The 17,266-nt window shown below is 49.3% G+C and overlaps 1 protein-coding gene across 1 annotated transcript; it reads right to left on the minus strand.

The window, feature by feature from the left end:
• Positions 1 to 5,148: 5,148 nt before the first annotated feature.
• RPUSD2 (RNA pseudouridine synthase domain containing 2) lies at positions 5,149 to 15,323 on the minus strand. Its single transcript, XM_073566704.1, has 3 exons — positions 14,767 to 15,323; positions 7,713 to 8,009; positions 5,149 to 6,284 (listed from the first exon to the last, which is right to left on the minus strand). The coding sequence occupies exons 1-3, from the start codon at positions 15,208 to 15,210 to the stop codon at positions 5,541 to 5,543; spliced, it is 1,485 nt and encodes a 494-aa protein (XP_073422805.1). The 5' UTR covers positions 15,211 to 15,323; the 3' UTR covers positions 5,149 to 5,540.
• Positions 15,324 to 17,266: the final 1,943 nt, after the last annotated feature.

Below are 17,266 nucleotides of genomic sequence, written 5' to 3' on the forward strand. Positions count from 1 at the left end.
ACCGCGATCAGCGGCGCCCACGTGGTGAGCGCCACTGATCGCGGCCGGGTGTCAGCTGATTATCACAGCTGACACCCGGCACAATGTGTCAGGGGCGGTCACGGACCGCCCCCGACACGTTAACCCCTTGCACACCGCGATCAAACATGATCGCGGTGTACCGGGGGTTAAAGGGAAGCATCGGCAGGGAGGGGGCTCCCTCCGTGCTTCCCTGAGCCCCCCACGGCAGCGCAATGTGCAGCGCTGCTGCGGGGGGCTCCTTTCCTCCAGGCCCCCGAATCCAAGATGGCGACGGGGGCCTTCGGGGGCCTGGGGAAGCTGGCTTCCTCAGTGCCTGCAAAGCGCAGGCATGAGGAAGCCTTGTGCACTGCCTGTGACAGATTGCTGATCTGTCACAGTGATCTGTGATGTGACAGATCAGCGATCTGTCACAGGACAGTGATGTCCCACCTGGGACTATGTAATAAAGTTAAAAAAAAATTAAAAAAAAGTGTAAAAATAAATTAAAAAAAATCGCCAAATAAATTAGTAAAAAAAAAAAAAAATATTCCCCAATAAATTCATTTTTTGAAAATAAAAAAAAACAAACAATAAAAGTACACATATTAGGTATCGCCGCGTCCGTAACGACCTGCCCTATAAAACTGTCCCAATAGTTAACCCCTTTAGCGAACCCCTTAAAAAACAAAAATAAAAAACGAAGCAAAAAATAATGATTTATTATCATACCGCCAAACAAAAAGTGCAATAACGCGCGATCAAAAAGACGCATATAAATATCCATGGTACCGCTGAAAACGTCATCTTGTCCCGCAAAAAACAAGCCGCCATACAGCATCAGTGAAAAAATAAAAAAGTTATAACTCGCAGAATAAAGCGATGCAAAAATAATTATTTTTTATATAAAATAGTTTTCATTGCATAAAACCGACAAAAACATAAAAAAACGACCTAAATGAGGTATCGCTGTAACCGTACTGACCCGAAGAATAAAACCGCTTTATCAATTTTACCGCACGCGGAACGGTGTAAACGCACCCCCCCCAAAAGAAATTCATGAAACGCTGGTTTTTGTTCATTCTGCGTCACAAAAATCGGAATAAAAAGCGATCAAAAAATTTCACGTGCCCGAAAATGGTACCAATAAAAACGTCAACTCGTCCCGCAAAAAATAAGACCTCACATGACTCGGTGGGTCAAAATACGGAAAAATTATAGCTCTCAACATGTGGTGATGCAAAAACTATTTTTACAATAAAAAGCGTCTTTTAGCGTGCGACAGCCGCCAAACATAAAAACCGCCATAAATAGTAAATCAAACCCCCCGTTATCACCCCCTTAGTTAGGGAAAAATAATAAAATAAAAAAAATGTATTTATTTCCATTTTTCCATTAGGGTTAGGGCTAGGGGTGTGTTGGGGTAGGGCTAGGGTTAGGGCTAGGGTTAGGGGCGTGTTGGGGTTCGGGTTGGAGTTAGAATTGGGGGTTTCCACTGTTTGGGCACATCAGGGGCTCTCCAAATGCAACATGGCGTCTGATCTCAATTCCAGCCAATTCTGAGTTGAAAAAGTCAAATGGTGCTCCTTCCCTTCCAAGCTCTGCTATGCGCCCAAACAGTGTTTTACCCCCACATGTAGGGTATCAGCCTACTCAGGACAAATTGCAAAACAATTTTTGGGGTCCAATTTCTCCTGTTACCCTTAGGAAAATAAAAAATTGGGGGCAAAAATATCATTTTTGTGGAAAAAAATGATTTTTTTATTTTCACGTCCGAGCGTTATAAACTTCTGTGAAGCACTTGGGGGTTCAAAGTGCTCACCACACATCTAGAAAAGTTCCGTGGGGGGTCTAGTGTCCAAAATGGGGTCACTTGTGGGGAGTTTCAATAGTTTAGGTACATCAGGGGCTCTCCAAACGCACATGACACCCGCAGACCATTCCATCAAAGTCTGCATTCCAAAACGTCACTGCTTCCCTTCCGAGCCCCGACGTGTGTCCATACAGTAGTTTTCTCCCACATATGGGGTATCAGCATACTCAGGACAAATTGGACAACAACTTTTGGGGTCCAATTTCTCCTGGTACCCTTGGGAAAATAAAAAAATGGTGACTAAAAGATCATGTTTGTGGAAAAAATACGAATTTTTTATTTTCACGCCCGGGCGTTGTAAACTTCTGTGAAGCACTGGGGGGGTCAAAGTGCTCACCACACATCTAGATAAGTTCCTTGGGGGGTCTAGTTTACAAAATGGTGTCATTTGTGGGGGGTTTCCACTGTTTAGGTACATTAGGGGCTCTCCAAAGGCAACATGACACCCGCAGACCATTCCATCAAAGTCTGCATTCCAAAACGTCACTACTTCCCTTCCGAGCCCCGACGTGTGCCCATACAGTAGTTTTCTCCCACATATGGGGTATCAGCATACTCAGGACAAATTGGACAACAACTTTTGGGGTCCAATTTCTCCTGGTACCCTTGGGAAAATAAAAAAATGGTGACTAAAAGATCATGTTTGTGGAAAAAATACGAATTTTTTATTTTCACGCCCGGGCGTTGTAAACTTCTGTGAAGCACTGGGGGGGTCAAAGTGCTCACCACACATCTAGATAAGTTCCTTGGGGGGTCTAGTTTACAAAATGGTGTCATTTGTGGGGGGTTTCCACTGTTTAGGTACATTAGGGGCTCTCCAAAGGCAACATGACACCCGCAGACCATTCCATCAAAGTCTGCATTCCAAAACGTCACTACTTCCCTTCCGAGCCCCGACGTGTGCCCATACAGTAGTTTTCTCCCACATATGGGGTATTGATACTCAGGACAAATTGGACAACAACTTTTGGGGTCCAATTTCTCCTGGTACCCTTGGGAAAATAAAAAAATGGTGACTAAAAGATCATGTTTGTGGAAAAAATACGAATTTTTTATTTTCACGCCCGGGCGTTGTAAACTTCTGTGAAGCACTGGGGGGGTCAAAGTGCTCACCACACATCTAGATAAGTTCCTTGGGGGGTCTAGTTTACAAAATGGTGTCATTTGTGGGGGGTTTCCACTGTTTAGGTACATTAGGGGCTCTCCAAAGGCAACATGACACCCGCAGCCCATTCCATCAAAGTCTGCATTCCAAAACGTCACTACTTCCCTTCTGAGCCCCGACGTGTGCCCATACAGTAGTTTTCTCCCACATATGGGGTATCAGCATACTCAGGACAAATTGGACAACAACTTTTGGGGTCCAATTTCTCCTGGTACCCTTGGGAAAATAAAAAAATGCTGACTAAAAGATCATGTTTGTGGAAAAAATACGAATTTTTTATTTTCACGCCCGGGCGTTGTAAACTTCTGTGAAGCACTGGGGGGGTCAAAATGCTCACCACACATCTAGATAAGTTCCTTAGGGGGTCTAGTTTCCAAAATGGTGTCATTTGTGGGGGGTTTCCACTGTTTTGGTACATCAGGGGTTTTCCAAACGCGACATGGTGTCCGATCTCAATTCCAGCCAAAAACGTCAAGTGGCGCTGCTTCCCTTCCGAGCTCTGCCATGCGCCCAAATAGTGGTTTACCCCCACATGTGGGGTATCAGCGTACTCAGGACAAATTGCACAATAACTTTTAGGGTCCTGTTACCCTTGGGAAAATAAGAATTGAGGGTGAAAAGATCATTTTTGTGGAAAAAAATATGATTTTTTAATTGTATGGCTTTATGTTATAAACTTCTGTGAAGCCCATGGGGGTTCAAAGTTCTCACCACACATCTAGATAAGTTCCTTAGGGGGTCTATTTTCCAAAATGGTGTCATTTGTGGGGGGTTTCCACTGTTTTGGTACATCAGGGGTTTTCCAAACGCGACATGGTGTCCAATCTCAATTCCAGCCAAAAACGTCAAATGGCGCTGCTTCCCTTCCGAGCTCTGCCATGCGCCCAAATAGTGGTTTACCCCCACATGTGGGGTATCAGCGTACTCAGGACAAATTGCACAATAACTTTTAGGGTCCTGTTACCCTTGGGAAAATAAAAATTGGGGTGAAAAGATCATTTTTGTGGAAAAAATATGATTTTTTAATTGTACCGCTGTACGTTATAAACTTCTGTAAAGCCCTTGTGGGTTCAAAGTTCTCACCACATATCTAGATAAGTTCCTTGGGGGGTCTAGTTTCCAAAATGGGGTCACTTGTAGGGGGTTTCCACTGTTTAGGTACATCAGGGACTCTCCAAACTTGACATGGCGTCCAATCTGAATTCCAGCCAATTTTGCATTGAAAAAGTCAAACTGCTCTCCTTCCATTCTGAGCTCTGCCATGCGCCGAAACAGTCGTTCCCCCCCACATATCAGGTATCTGCGTACTCAGGACAAATTGCACAATAACTTTTGCAGTTCAATTTCTCCTGTTACCCTTGGTAAAATAAAAAAAATTGAACCTGAAGTATTTTTTTATGAAAAAAAGTTAGATGTTCATTTTTTTTTAAATATTCAAAAAATTTCATGTGACGCACCTAAAGGGTTAATAAACTTCTTGAATGTGGTTTTGAGCACCTTAAGGGGTGCAGTTTTTAGAATGGTGTCACTTTTGGGTATTTTCTATCATATAGACCCCTCAAAGTGGCTTCAAATGTGATGTGGTCCTAAAAATAAAATGGTGTTGTAAAAATGAGAAATCGCTGGTCAACTTTTAACCCTTATAACTTCCTAACAAAAAAAAATTTTGGTTCCAAAATTGTGCTGATGTAAAGTAATCATGTGGGAAATGTTAGTTATCAAGTTTTTTGTGTGCCGTATCTCTGTGATTTAAGGGCATAAAAATTCAAAGTTGGAAAATTGCGAAATTTTCAAAATTTTCGCCAAATTTCCGTTTTTCTCACAAATAAACGCAAGTTATTTGAATGAAATTTTACCACTAACATGAAGTACAATATGTCACGAGAAAACAATGTCAGAATCACCGGGATCCATGGAAGCGTTCGAGAGTTATGACCTCATAAAGGTACAGTGGTCAGAATTGTAAAAATTGGCCCGGTCATGAACGTGCAAACCACCCTTGGGGGTGAAGGGGTTAAACAAACTGCAGATGAGGGACAGGTATTTTCCAAAACTGGAAAACCTATTTAAAAATTACATAAAAAGTAAAACAACGCATAGAGATTCTACAGAATAAAATAAATGTGGTTTCTTTATTTTCATCCATGCACCTCAGGAAATATTTGTATAATGTGGCGTTTAGGCTATGTGCACACGGTGCGGATTCTGCTGCGTTTACGCAGCGGTTTCGCGCCTGCGGAAACGCAGCAGTTCCGCTGACAATGTACAGTACAATGAAACCCTATGGGGTTTCAAAAATGCTGTGCTCACGGTGCGGTATTTTCCCGCGCGGTTTTGCTGCGGTTTACCAACCGCAGCATGTCAATTGTTTGGGAGGTTTCCCATCTTTAACATAGTAGAGGTGTGAAACCGCAGGGCAAAACCGCAGACCAAACCGCAGGTCATTTTACCTGCGGTTCCGCGCGGAAAAACCCGCAGGTGATTCTGCACCGTGTGCACATAGCCTTAGTCTTCGGTCCAGTGGTCTTCTGCCCATTCAGGCAACTGAGTAGAATAGTCAAAATCCTCTCCCTTATACCGCAGAGCATGCAGAAACATGATCAGCTCTTTAGGGGAGGGGTCCGACCGTATAATCTTACATTCCCCACAGAGGGGGTCCACCAGTTCCTGTCCCTTCCCCTCTGTATTGCCACTTGTAATATCAGTCAAAAAGCCCTCCTCTGTATTGTTTTCATCACATGAGGATTCTTTATCTCGATGGGTGCTAGCTGCGCCTGTCTCCACAGCATGTGGCGCAGACTGTGGACACGAGGACACATCTTCACTCTGCTCACTTTTCAGCACTAGAAGATCATCTTCTGCTACATCCAATAGATCCAGACTTTGCTTAGATTTATGCTCCTCTATCAGGGTCCGCAGGAGTTCGTCATCAGTCATGTTAATTTCGCCCTTTCTGCCTCGGTTGGGCCCCCACACTTCTGTGTTGTAGATCGGGTCGTTGACAATGGGATGCCCTAAATACTGTAAGTGGACTCGGATTTGGTGCGTGCGTCCCGTGTAAGGGAAGCACTTCACAACACTCGATTTACCATTGTAGCTAAGTCTCTGAAAGACCGTTTTGGAGGCTTTGCCTTTTGGATGCACACGACAGACACCAATCTTATAGGAGACGACCATTATGGGCTCTTCGCAGGTCACGGTTTCTTCAGGAAATTCTCCACAGACGCGACACACATACTCCTTTTCTACCTGTGTATCGAAAAAAAATACATAAGTCATCCAAAATTTAGAAACATAAGGCATAACGCTGTATTAATCCACAGCAGGATATTCGAAGAGGGACGATATACACTGCGGCAAATTGAAACCTGCACAATTTGGTATGGAATCCGTAGAGAATCAACCCGGCGTGGATGTTTTCTAATCCCTGAATGTGCTTCAAAAAATCTACTATACAAGAGCTCAAAGATGAGTGCAGGCAAGCACTTGTCAGGTCCTTTTGTGTCTGAGCTTGAGTTCTTTAGTCACAAAGCAGCAGGGACCACCTTAGAGGTGTGCGATCAGAGCAATCAGAATAAGATGCATTTGAAAAGGCGGACACAGAAATTTAAGGGTACCCCAGCTGCCATTAAGCAACTCAGCACTTCGCAGCAACCTAATGGTTGCGATGGAGGCTTCCCATCTAACTACTTGGATGCCATGGCTGCTGTTCACAAGACATCCAAAAAATTAAACTGCTGGCATAAGAGTCCGTAGCGGAAACAGCCCGGTCTGGAGCAGAGTCAGCCTATGAGCCTGCTCCATACAAATCCTTCTGACTTCTGCTGTATGTACGCAGTCTGGGAGAAACGGGTGGACATAAGGCAGGGACCATTTGGCATCAGAGCACCCCCCCCCCGTTCACTGGTCACAATGCAGTTGCATGGCCTGCATCCAATGGCCCTCAACAAAATGGATGCCACAGTTGTGGCACAGTTTTATGCTTAGAGAGCTGTAGAGCAGTTTTATATGAGCACGGTATGGTAGCATTTCCTGAGGCACTGTACCGCATATTATTTTTGCAGGGTTTTAAGGTGGGATATTATGACAATTAAAGGGGTCGTTTGACATCAAATTTGTTTTTTAAAGGTATAAATGCTAGGAAAACAAAAAACAGAGGCATAATCTGCTACCCGCAGCCCTGTGGATCCAGCGCAGGAAGAGATGTCTGCATTCATTTAGATATCACACAACTGCTGAAGCCTGTGATTGTCTGCAGCAGTCAGGTGACTAGATGAGTGAATATTAGAGAAACATCTGAAGATGCGCTCCTCTAGTCGCCTGACCGTTGCAGCTAATCAAAGCCTTCAGCGATCCAGTGATGCACTGGATCCTCGGGGCTGCTGATAGGAGAGCATGCCATTTTTTTTTTTTATTGGCAGCCCCATGGGCCCAGTGCAGGCAGCTCAGGAAATGGTGTCTGCTACATTTGGAAGTTACTGGATCACTGGAGCCTGCAATAGGCAGCAGTGAACTGGTGACTAAAGGAGTGCATTCTCTGATGATTCCATCTTCTAGTAGCCTGACCGCTGTAGTCAATCATACACTTCAGCAAAAAAATACTGCACAGGACATCATCCAACGTAAGGCCGGCCTGCAAGGCAGTACTGTGAGGTGCACTGGTGTCCTGCTGCTCACCTTTCTCTCCCGTACCAGTTCTGCCAACTTCTTCGACACCTCTGAGGTCTTGGCAAACATGAGCACCCCAGAGGTCAGACGATCCAGGCGGTGGATGGTGTGAAGTTCTTTCATATTATGCTCTTTGCCCAAAATAAAGATGACAGTGTTGTGACGGAAGCGACCGCAAGGATGGACCGGCAGAGACGAAGGCTTATCCACAACCACAATGTCTTCGGTCTCAGCCAGAATGTGCAGAGGCTGTGCAGTTACAGGGGGCTCATGGCGGTGCACAGTGTTTCTGAGGAAATCATTGTCCTACGAGCAGAGCAGAGTTGGAATTATTATTGCCACACTGTACAATAAACCACCCCAATCTCACAACGTTCTCACCTGACACCACCGTGAATGCCAGCCACTAATTCTCAGATACATGGATATTACCAACGTCAATAGTACAGTTGCTTTGCTAGAGCCAACTCTGGCATCGGCAGCAAAGCTTAGGTACCATAATAGTCATAACAGACCCCGTACTTCTGTTCTATGGATGATGCCCCCTAGTAGTCTCGGCGGACCCTGTACTATAGTCCTATGGATAAGGCCCCCTAGCAGTCACAGCGGGCCCCGTACTACAGTTCTATGGATTAGGCCCCCTAGCAGTCACAGCGGACCCCGTACTTCTGTTCTATGGATGATGCCCCCTATTAGTCTCAGCGGACCCTGTACTATAGTCCTATGGATAAGGCCCCCCGTACTACAGTTCTATGGATTAGGCCCCCTAGCAATCACAGCAGACCCCGTACTACATTTCTATGGGTTAAGCCCCCTAGCAGTCACAGCGGGCCCCGTACTACAGTTCTATGGATTAGGCCCCCTAGCAGTCACAACGGACCCCGTCCTACAGTTCTATGGGTTAGGCCCCCTAGCATTCACAGCGGACCCCGTCCTACAGTTCTATGGGTTAGGCCCCCTAGCATTCACAGCGGACCCCGTCCTACAGTTCTATGGGTTAGGCCCCCTAGCATTCACAGAGGACCCGTCCTACAGTTCTATGGGTTAGGCCCCCTAGCATTCACAGAGGACCCGTCCTACAGTTCTATGGGTTAGGCCCCCTAGCATTCACAGCGGACCCCATACTACAGTTCTATGGATTAGGCCCCCTAGCAGTCACAGCGGACCCCGTACTACAGTTCTATGGATTAGGCCCCCTAGCAGTCACAGCAGACCCCGTCCTACAGTTCTATGGATTAGGCCCCCTAGCATTCACAGCGGACCCCGTCCTACAGTTCTATGGGTTAGGCCCCCTAGCATTCACAGCGGACCCCGTCCTACAGTTCTATGGATTAGGCCCCCTAGCAGTCACAGCGGACCCCGTACTACAGTTCTATGGATTAGGCCCCCTAGCAGTCACAGCGGACCCCGTACTACAGTTCTATGGATTAGGCCCCCTAGCAGTCACAGCAGACCCCGTCCTACAGTTCTATGGATTAGGCCCCCTAGCATTCACAGCGGACCCCGTCCTACAGTTCTATGGGTTAGGCCCCCTAGCATTCACAGCGGACCCCGTCCTACAGTTCTATGGATTAGGCCCCCTAGCAGTCACAGCGGACCCCGTACTACAGTTCTATGGATTAGGCCCCCTAGCAGTCACAGCGGACCCCGTACTACAGTTCTATGGGTTAGGCCCCCTAGCATTCACAGCGGACCCCGTACTACAGTTCTATGGGTTAGGCCCCCTAGCATTCACAGCGGACCCCATACTACAGTTCTATGGATTAGGCCCCCTAGCAGTCACAGCGGACCCCGTACTACAGTTCTATGGATTAGGCCCCCTAGCAGTCACAGCAGACCCCGTCCTACAGTTCTATGGATTAGGCCCCCTAGCATTCACAGCGGACCCCGTCCTACAGTTCTATGGATTAGGCCCCCTAGCAGTCACAGCGGACCCCGTACTACAGTTCTATGGATTAGGCCCCCTAGCAGTCACAACGGACCCCGTACTACAGTCCTATAGGTTAGCCCCCTAGCATTCACAGCGGACCCCGTCCTACAGTTCTATGGGTTAGGCCCCCTAGCATTCACAGCGGACCCCGTCCTACAGTTCTATGGGTTAGGCCCCCTAGCATTCACAGCGGACCCCGTCCTACAGTTCTATGGGTTAGGCCCCCTAGCATTCACAGAGGACCCGTCCTACAGTTCTATGGGTTAGGCCCCCTAGCATTCACAGCGGACCCCGTCCTACAGTTCTATGGATTAGGCCCCCTAGCAGTCACAGCGGACCCCGTACTACAGTTCTATGGATTAGGCCCCCTAGCAGTCACAGCGGACCCCGTACTACAGTTCTATGGATTAGGCCCCCTAGCAGTCACAGCGGACCCCGTACTACAGTTCTATGGATTAGGCCCCCTAGCAGTCACAGCGGACCCCGTACTACAGTTCTATGGATTAGGCCCCCTAGCAGTCACAGCGGACCCCGTACTTCTGTTCTATGGATGATGCCCCCTAGTAGTCTCAGCGGACCCTGTACTATAGTCCTATGGATAAGGCCCCCTAGCAGTCACAGCGGGCCCCGTACTACAGTTCTATGGATTAGGCCCCCTAGCAGTCACAGCGGACCCCGTACTTCTGTTCTATGGATGATGCCCCCTATTAGTCTCAGCGGACCCTGTACTATAGTCCTATGGATAAGGCCCCCCGTACTACAGTTCTATGGATTAGGCCCCCTAGCATTCACAGCGGACCCCGTCCTACAGTTCTATGGGTTAGGCCCCCTAGCATTCACAGCGGACCCCGTCCTACAGTTCTATGGGTTAGGCCCCCTAGCATTCACAGCGGACCCCGTCCTACAGTTCTATGGGTTAGGCCCCCTAGCATTCACAGAGGACCCGTCCTACAGTTCTATGGGTTAGGCCCCCTAGCATTCACAGCGGACCCCATACTACAGTTCTATGGATTAGGCCCCCTAGCAGTCACAGCGGACCCCGTACTACAGTTCTATGGATTAGGCCCCCTAGCAGTCACAGCAGACCCCGTCCTACAGTTCTATGGATTAGGCCCCCTAGCATTCACAGCGGACCCCGTCCTACAGTTCTATGGGTTAGGCCCCCTAGCATTCACAGCGGACCCCGTCCTACAGTTCTATGGATTAGGCCCCCTAGCAGTCACAGCGGACCCCGTCCTACAGTTCTATGGATTAGGCCCCCTAGCAGTCACAGCGGACCCCGTACTACAGTTCTATGGATTAGGCCCCCTAGCAGTCACAGCGGACCCCGTACTACAGTTCTATGGATTAGGCCCCCTAGCAGTCACAGCGGACCCCGTACTACAGTTCTATGGATTAGGCCCCCTAGCAGTCACAGCGGACCCCGTACTTCTGTTCTATGGATGATGCCCCCTAGTAGTCTCAGCGGACCCTGTACTATAGTCCTATGGATAAGGCCCCCTAGCAGTCACAGCGGGCCCCGTACTACAGTTCTATGGATTAGGCCCCCTAGCAGTCACAGCGGACCCCGTACTTCTGTTCTATGGATGATGCCCCCTATTAGTCTCAGCGGACCCTGTACTATAGTCCTATGGATAAGGCCCCCCGTACTACAGTTCTATGGATTAGGCCCCCTAGCAATCACAGCAGACCCCGTACTACATTTCTATGGGTTAAGCCCCCTAGCAGTCACAGCGGGCCCCGTACTACAGTTCTATGGATTAGGCTCCCTAGCAGTCACAACGGACCCCGTACTACAGTCCTATAGGTTAGCCCCCTAGCATTCACAGCGGACCCCGTCCTACAGTTCTATGGGTTAGGCCCCCTAGCATTCACAGCGGACCCCGTCCTACAGTTCTATGGGTTAGGCCCCCTAGCATTCACAGCGGACCCCGTCCTACAGTTCTATGGGTTAGGCCCCCTAGCATTCACAGCGGACCCCGTCCTACAGTTCTATGGGTTAGGCCCCCTAGCATTCACAGCGGACCCCATACTACAGTTCTATGGATTAGGCCCCCTAGCAGTCACAGCGGACCCCGTACTACAGTTCTATGGATTAGGCCCCCTAGCAGTCACAGCAGACCCCGTCCTACAGTTCTATGGATTAGGCCCCCTAGCATTCACAGCGGACCCCGTCCTACAGTTCTATGGGTTAGGCCCCCTAGCATTCACAGCGGACCCCGTCCTACAGTTCTATGGATTAGGCCCCCTAGCAGTCACAGCGGACCCCGTACTACAGTTCTATGGATTAGGCCCCCTAGCAGTCACAGCGGACCCCGTCCTACAGTTCTATGGATTAGGCCCCCTAGCAGTCACAGCGGACCCCGTCCTACAGTTCTATGGATTAGGCCCCCTAGCATTCACAGCGGACCCCGTCCTACAGTTCTATGGGTTAGGCCCCCTAGCATTCACAGCGGACCCCGTCCTACAGTTCTATGGATTAGGCCCCCTAGCAGACACAGCGGACCGCGTACTACAGTTGTATATATGAGGCCCCCCTAGCAGTCACAGCGGACCGCGTACTACAGTTGTATAGATGAGGGCCCCCTAGCAGTCACAGCGGACCCCGTACTACAGTTGTATAGATGAGGGCCCCCTAGCAGTCACAGCGGACCCCATACTACAGTTCTATGGGTTAGGCCCCCTAGCATTCACAGCGGACCCCGTACTACAGTTCTATGGATTAGGCCCCCTAGCAGTCACAGCGGACCGCGTACTACATTTCTATGGATTAGGCCCCCTAGCAGTCACAGCGGACCGCGTACTACAGTTGTATAGATGAGGGCCCCCTAGCAGTCACAGCGGACCGCGTACTACAGTTGTATAGATGAGGGCCCCCTAGCAGTCACAGCGGACCCCGTACTACAGTTGTATAGATGAGGGCCCCCTAGCAGTCACAGCGGACCCCATACTACAGTTCTATGGATTAGGCCCCCTAGCAGTCACAGCGGACCCCGTACTACAGTTCTATGGATTAGGCCCCCTAGCAGTCACAGCGGACCCCGTACTACAGTTCTATGGATTAGGCCCCCTAGCAGTCACAGCGGACCCCGTACTACATTTCTATGGATTAGGCCCCCTAGCAGTCACAGCGGACACCGTACTACATTTCTATGGATTAGGCCCCCTAGCAGTCACAGCGGACCGCGTACTACAGTTCTATGGATTAGGCCCCCTAACAGTCACAGCAGACCCCGTACTACAGTTCTATGGATTAGGCCCCCTAGCAGTCACAGCGGACACCGTACTACAGTTCTATGGATTAGGCCCCCTAGCAGTCACAGCGGACCCCGTCCTACAGTTCTATGGATTAGGCCCCCTAGCATTCACAGCGGACCCCGTCCTACAGTTCTATGGGTTAGGCCCCCTAGCATTCACAGCGGACCCCGTCCTACAGTTCTATGGATTAGGCCCCCTAGCAGACACAGCGGACCGCGTACTACAGTTGTATATATGAGGCCCCCCTAGCAGTCACAGCGGACCGCGTACTACAGTTGTATAGATGAGGGCCCCCTAGCAGTCACAGCGGACCCCGTACTACAGTTGTATAGATGAGGGCCCCCTAGCAGTCACAGCGGACCCCATACTACAGTTCTATGGGTTAGGCCCCCTAGCATTCACAGCGGACCCCGTACTACAGTTCTATGGATTAGGCCCCCTAGCAGTCACAGCGGACCGCGTACTACATTTCTATGGATTAGGCCCCCTAGCAGTCACAGCGGACCGCGTACTACAGTTGTATAGATGAGGGCCCCCTAGCAGTCACAGCGGACCGCGTACTACAGTTGTATAGATGAGGGCCCCCTAGCAGTCACAGCGGACCCCGTACTACAGTTGTATAGATGAGGGCCCCCTAGCAGTCACAGCGGACCCCATACTACAGTTCTATGGGTTAGGCCCCCTAGCAGTCACAGCGGACCCCATACTACAGTTCTATGGATTAGGCCCCCTAGCAGTCACAGCGGACCGTGTACTACAGTTGTATAGATGAGGGCCCCCTAGCAGTCACAGCGGACCGAGTACTACAGTTGTATAGATGAGGGCCCCCTAGCAGTCACAGCGGACCCCATACTACAGTTCTATGGGTTAGGCCCCCTAGCAGTCACAGCGGACCCCATACTACAGTTCTATGGATTAGGCCCCCTAGCAGTCACAGCGGACCCCGTACTACAGTTCTATGGATTAGGCCCCCTAGCAGTCACAGCGGACCCCGTACTACAGTTCTATGGATTAGGCCCCCTAGCAGTCACAGCGGACCCCGTACTACATTTCTATGGATTAGGCCCCCTAGCAGTCACAGCGGACACCGTACTACATTTCTATGGATTAGGCCCCCTAGCAGTCACAGCGGACCGCGTACTACAGTTCTATGGATTAGGCCCCCTAACAGTCACAGCAGACCCCGTACTACAGTTCTATGGATTAGGCCCCCTAGCAGTCACAGCGGACACCGTACTACAGTTCTATGGATTAGGCCCCCTAGCAGTCACAGCGGACCCCGTACTACAGTTCTATGGATTAGGCCCCCTAGCAGTCACAGCGGACCCCGTACTACAGTTCTATGGATTAGGCCCCCTAGCAGTCACAGCGGACCCCGTACTACAGTTCTATGGATTAGGCCCCCTAGCAGTCACAGCGGACTGCGTACTACATTTCTATGGATTAGGCCCCCTAGCAGTCACAGCGGACCCCGTACTACAGTTCTATGGATTAGGCCCCCTAGCAGTCACAGCGGACCCCGTACTACAGTTCTATGGATTAGGCCCCCTAGCAGTCACAGCGGACCCCGTACTACAGTTCTATGGATTAGGCCCCCTAGCAGTCACAGCGGACCCCGTACTACAGTTCTATGGGTTAGGCCCCCTAGCAGTCACAGCGGACCCCGTACTACAGTTCTATGGATTAGGCCCCCTAGCAGTCACAGCGGACCCCGTACTACAGTTCTATGGATTAGGCCCCCTAGCAGTCACAGCGGACCGCGTACTACAGTTGTATAGATGAGGACCCCCATATCACACTGTGCCAATCACCATGCTGCTTCCTGCCAGCCCTGAGCACCAGGCGCACACACTGGCCCGGCAGCCGCCTCCTCACCTTCAGCACCAGGCTCAGGTCGGTCACCGTGTCTCGGTTGAGCCGCAGTCTGCCGGCCCGGGCCGCCTGCTTGTAGTACTCCAGAGGCTCCGAGCGGAACTCCGTGCCGAACACCTGCAGCAGGCTCTTCCCCACCCAGCGGCCCTTGCAGTAGGTCTCAAAGTCGAAGAAATAAGGGCGAACTTTCCTCAGCCCTTTCTCTATGTACGATTCGGTCTCCGAAAAGTGCTCTTCTCGGAAACTGACCCCAGTCCTGCGCTTCGAGGGCGGCGGCACATAGCGACCTTCACCGCCGCCATCACCGCAGAGCTTCCTCTTCCTACCCCGGCCACTGCCGGCCTCGGACTCTCCCGGCTCCTTTCTTTTTAGCGACATGTCACACGTCAGAGCAAACAGAGCTCTGCAGCCACCAGCGAACCGGCCCGGGCGCCACACATTGAGCATGACACATGAGGCGCGACGGAGGGCGCCGGCTGATGACGTCACATGCCGGGCGGAAACACCATAGAATAGCGCTGTGCCCCACAATAGTGCGGCCAGGGACAGCCAGTGTCACCATGCGTCAGACAATCCCAATATGTCAGCTGTATCTGTATGGCAGCCGTGCCCCTGTCAGCTATACCCCTTATGTGACAGGCGTATACTTATGTCAGCTATACCCCAAAAGCCCGTTTCACACATCCGATTTTTTACCTCAGTTGAAATCCGCCAAAATGGAGGAAAACGGATCCATTGGCGGATTGAAACAAACGGGTGTCACCGGACGTCATAGGAGAGAGAGATTTTTCTGCCGCCAGAACCGAGTTCCGGACGGCCAAAAAAACGTTTCATTGTCCGTCCGGGCAAGTCGGCGGACGTCAAAATTTTGGCGGATCCGTAGAAAAACAGATCCAACGGATGACCATCCGTCAAGATCCGCCGGTAATGCAACTCAATGGGAAAAAAAACTGAAAGAAATGGTGGATCCATTTTTTTTTAGCAAAACGGCAGATTTTGACTGATGGTGACAGCCATATCTCTATGTCAGCCATGTCCCTACATGACAGCCGTGCCCCTATGTGACAGCTGTGCAACTGTGACAGCCATGTTGCTATGTCAACTATGCCCCTGTGACAGCCGTGTCTCTATACGTCACCTGTCTCCCTATGTGACAGCCAGCGTCAGACTGGCCCACGGAGAACCGGTGGATTCTCCGGTGGGCCCTGGCATCTGGTGGGCCCTGGCACCTGCTGGCATACAGGACCAGCAGTTGCCTTGGGCCCCCGCTGCTCCAGGGGCCCCCAGCCAGTGGTGTGTCGCACACCATGCAGCTGCTATGGGGGCCCCTGCCAGCGGAGCAGCAGTGGGTGTCAGGAGGCAGGAGCCCCTGTCCCCGCTGCTAAAGAGAAATGAATATTCACTGCGAAGCAGTGAATATCATTTCAGGTCTCCACCCCCAGAGGCCCCGCCCCCAGCCCAGTAAGCCGCTCTGCATCAGGGCCGGCGCCGCCCTCAGTCCTCTCTGCTCCTGGCTCACAGCCAGTGCGCGATGACGTCACTACATCACGCACCCGCTGTGTGTCTGGCAGAGGGGGCAGCTCCTGACACTGAAGCCGGGATCAGCGTGGGAGCGAGGAGGAGAGGTGAGTATCGTGTTTTGTTTTTTTTGTTTATATCTCTCTCTCTATCTATCTATCTCATATCTATCTTTCTATCTCTATCTATTATCTATATCTATCGCTATCTAGTATCTATATCCATCGCTCTATCTTTATATCTATCTTTCTATCTCTACATCTTTCTCTATATATCTCTATATCTATCTATTATGTCTATCTATATCTATCTATCTCTATATCTATTATCTATCTAGCTACCATCTATATCTATATATATCTCTATACCTATCTATCTATTCGTTATCTATCTCTATATCTTTTCTCTATCTATCTATCTCTATATCTCTCGCTATCTATCGCTCTCTCTATTTCTCTCTATATCTATCTCTATATCTCTCTCTATAGCTATCTATCTATCGCTCTCTATATCTATCTCTCTGTATATCTATCTATCGCTCTATCTCTAGATCTATCTTTCTCTATCTATTTATCTCTATATCTTTTCTCTATCTATCTCTCTCTATATCTATCTATATATCTATTATCTCTATATCTATTTCTCTATATCTATCTATTTATCTCTATATCTATCTCTATCTCTATATCTATTTCTCTCTATATCTCTATATCTATTTCTCTCTATATCTCTCTCTATAGCTATCTATAGATCTCTATCTCTATATCTATCTCTCTGTATATCTATCTATCGCTCTCTCTAGATCTATCTTTCTCTATCTATTTATCTCTATATCTTTTCTCTGTATCTATCTCTCTCTATATCTATCTATCTCTATATCTATTTCGCTATCTCTCTCTATATCTATCTATTTATCTCTATATCTATCTCTCTGTATATCTATCTATCTTTCTATCTCTATATCTAGCTTTCTCTATCTATCTAT

This window comes from Dendrobates tinctorius, unplaced genomic scaffold (genome assembly GCF_039654945.1).
Source record: "Dendrobates tinctorius isolate UK_male_01 unplaced genomic scaffold, ASM3965494v1 ptg000019l, whole genome shotgun sequence".
NCBI classification, from domain to species: Eukaryota; Metazoa; Chordata; class Amphibia; order Anura; family Dendrobatidae; genus Dendrobates; species Dendrobates tinctorius.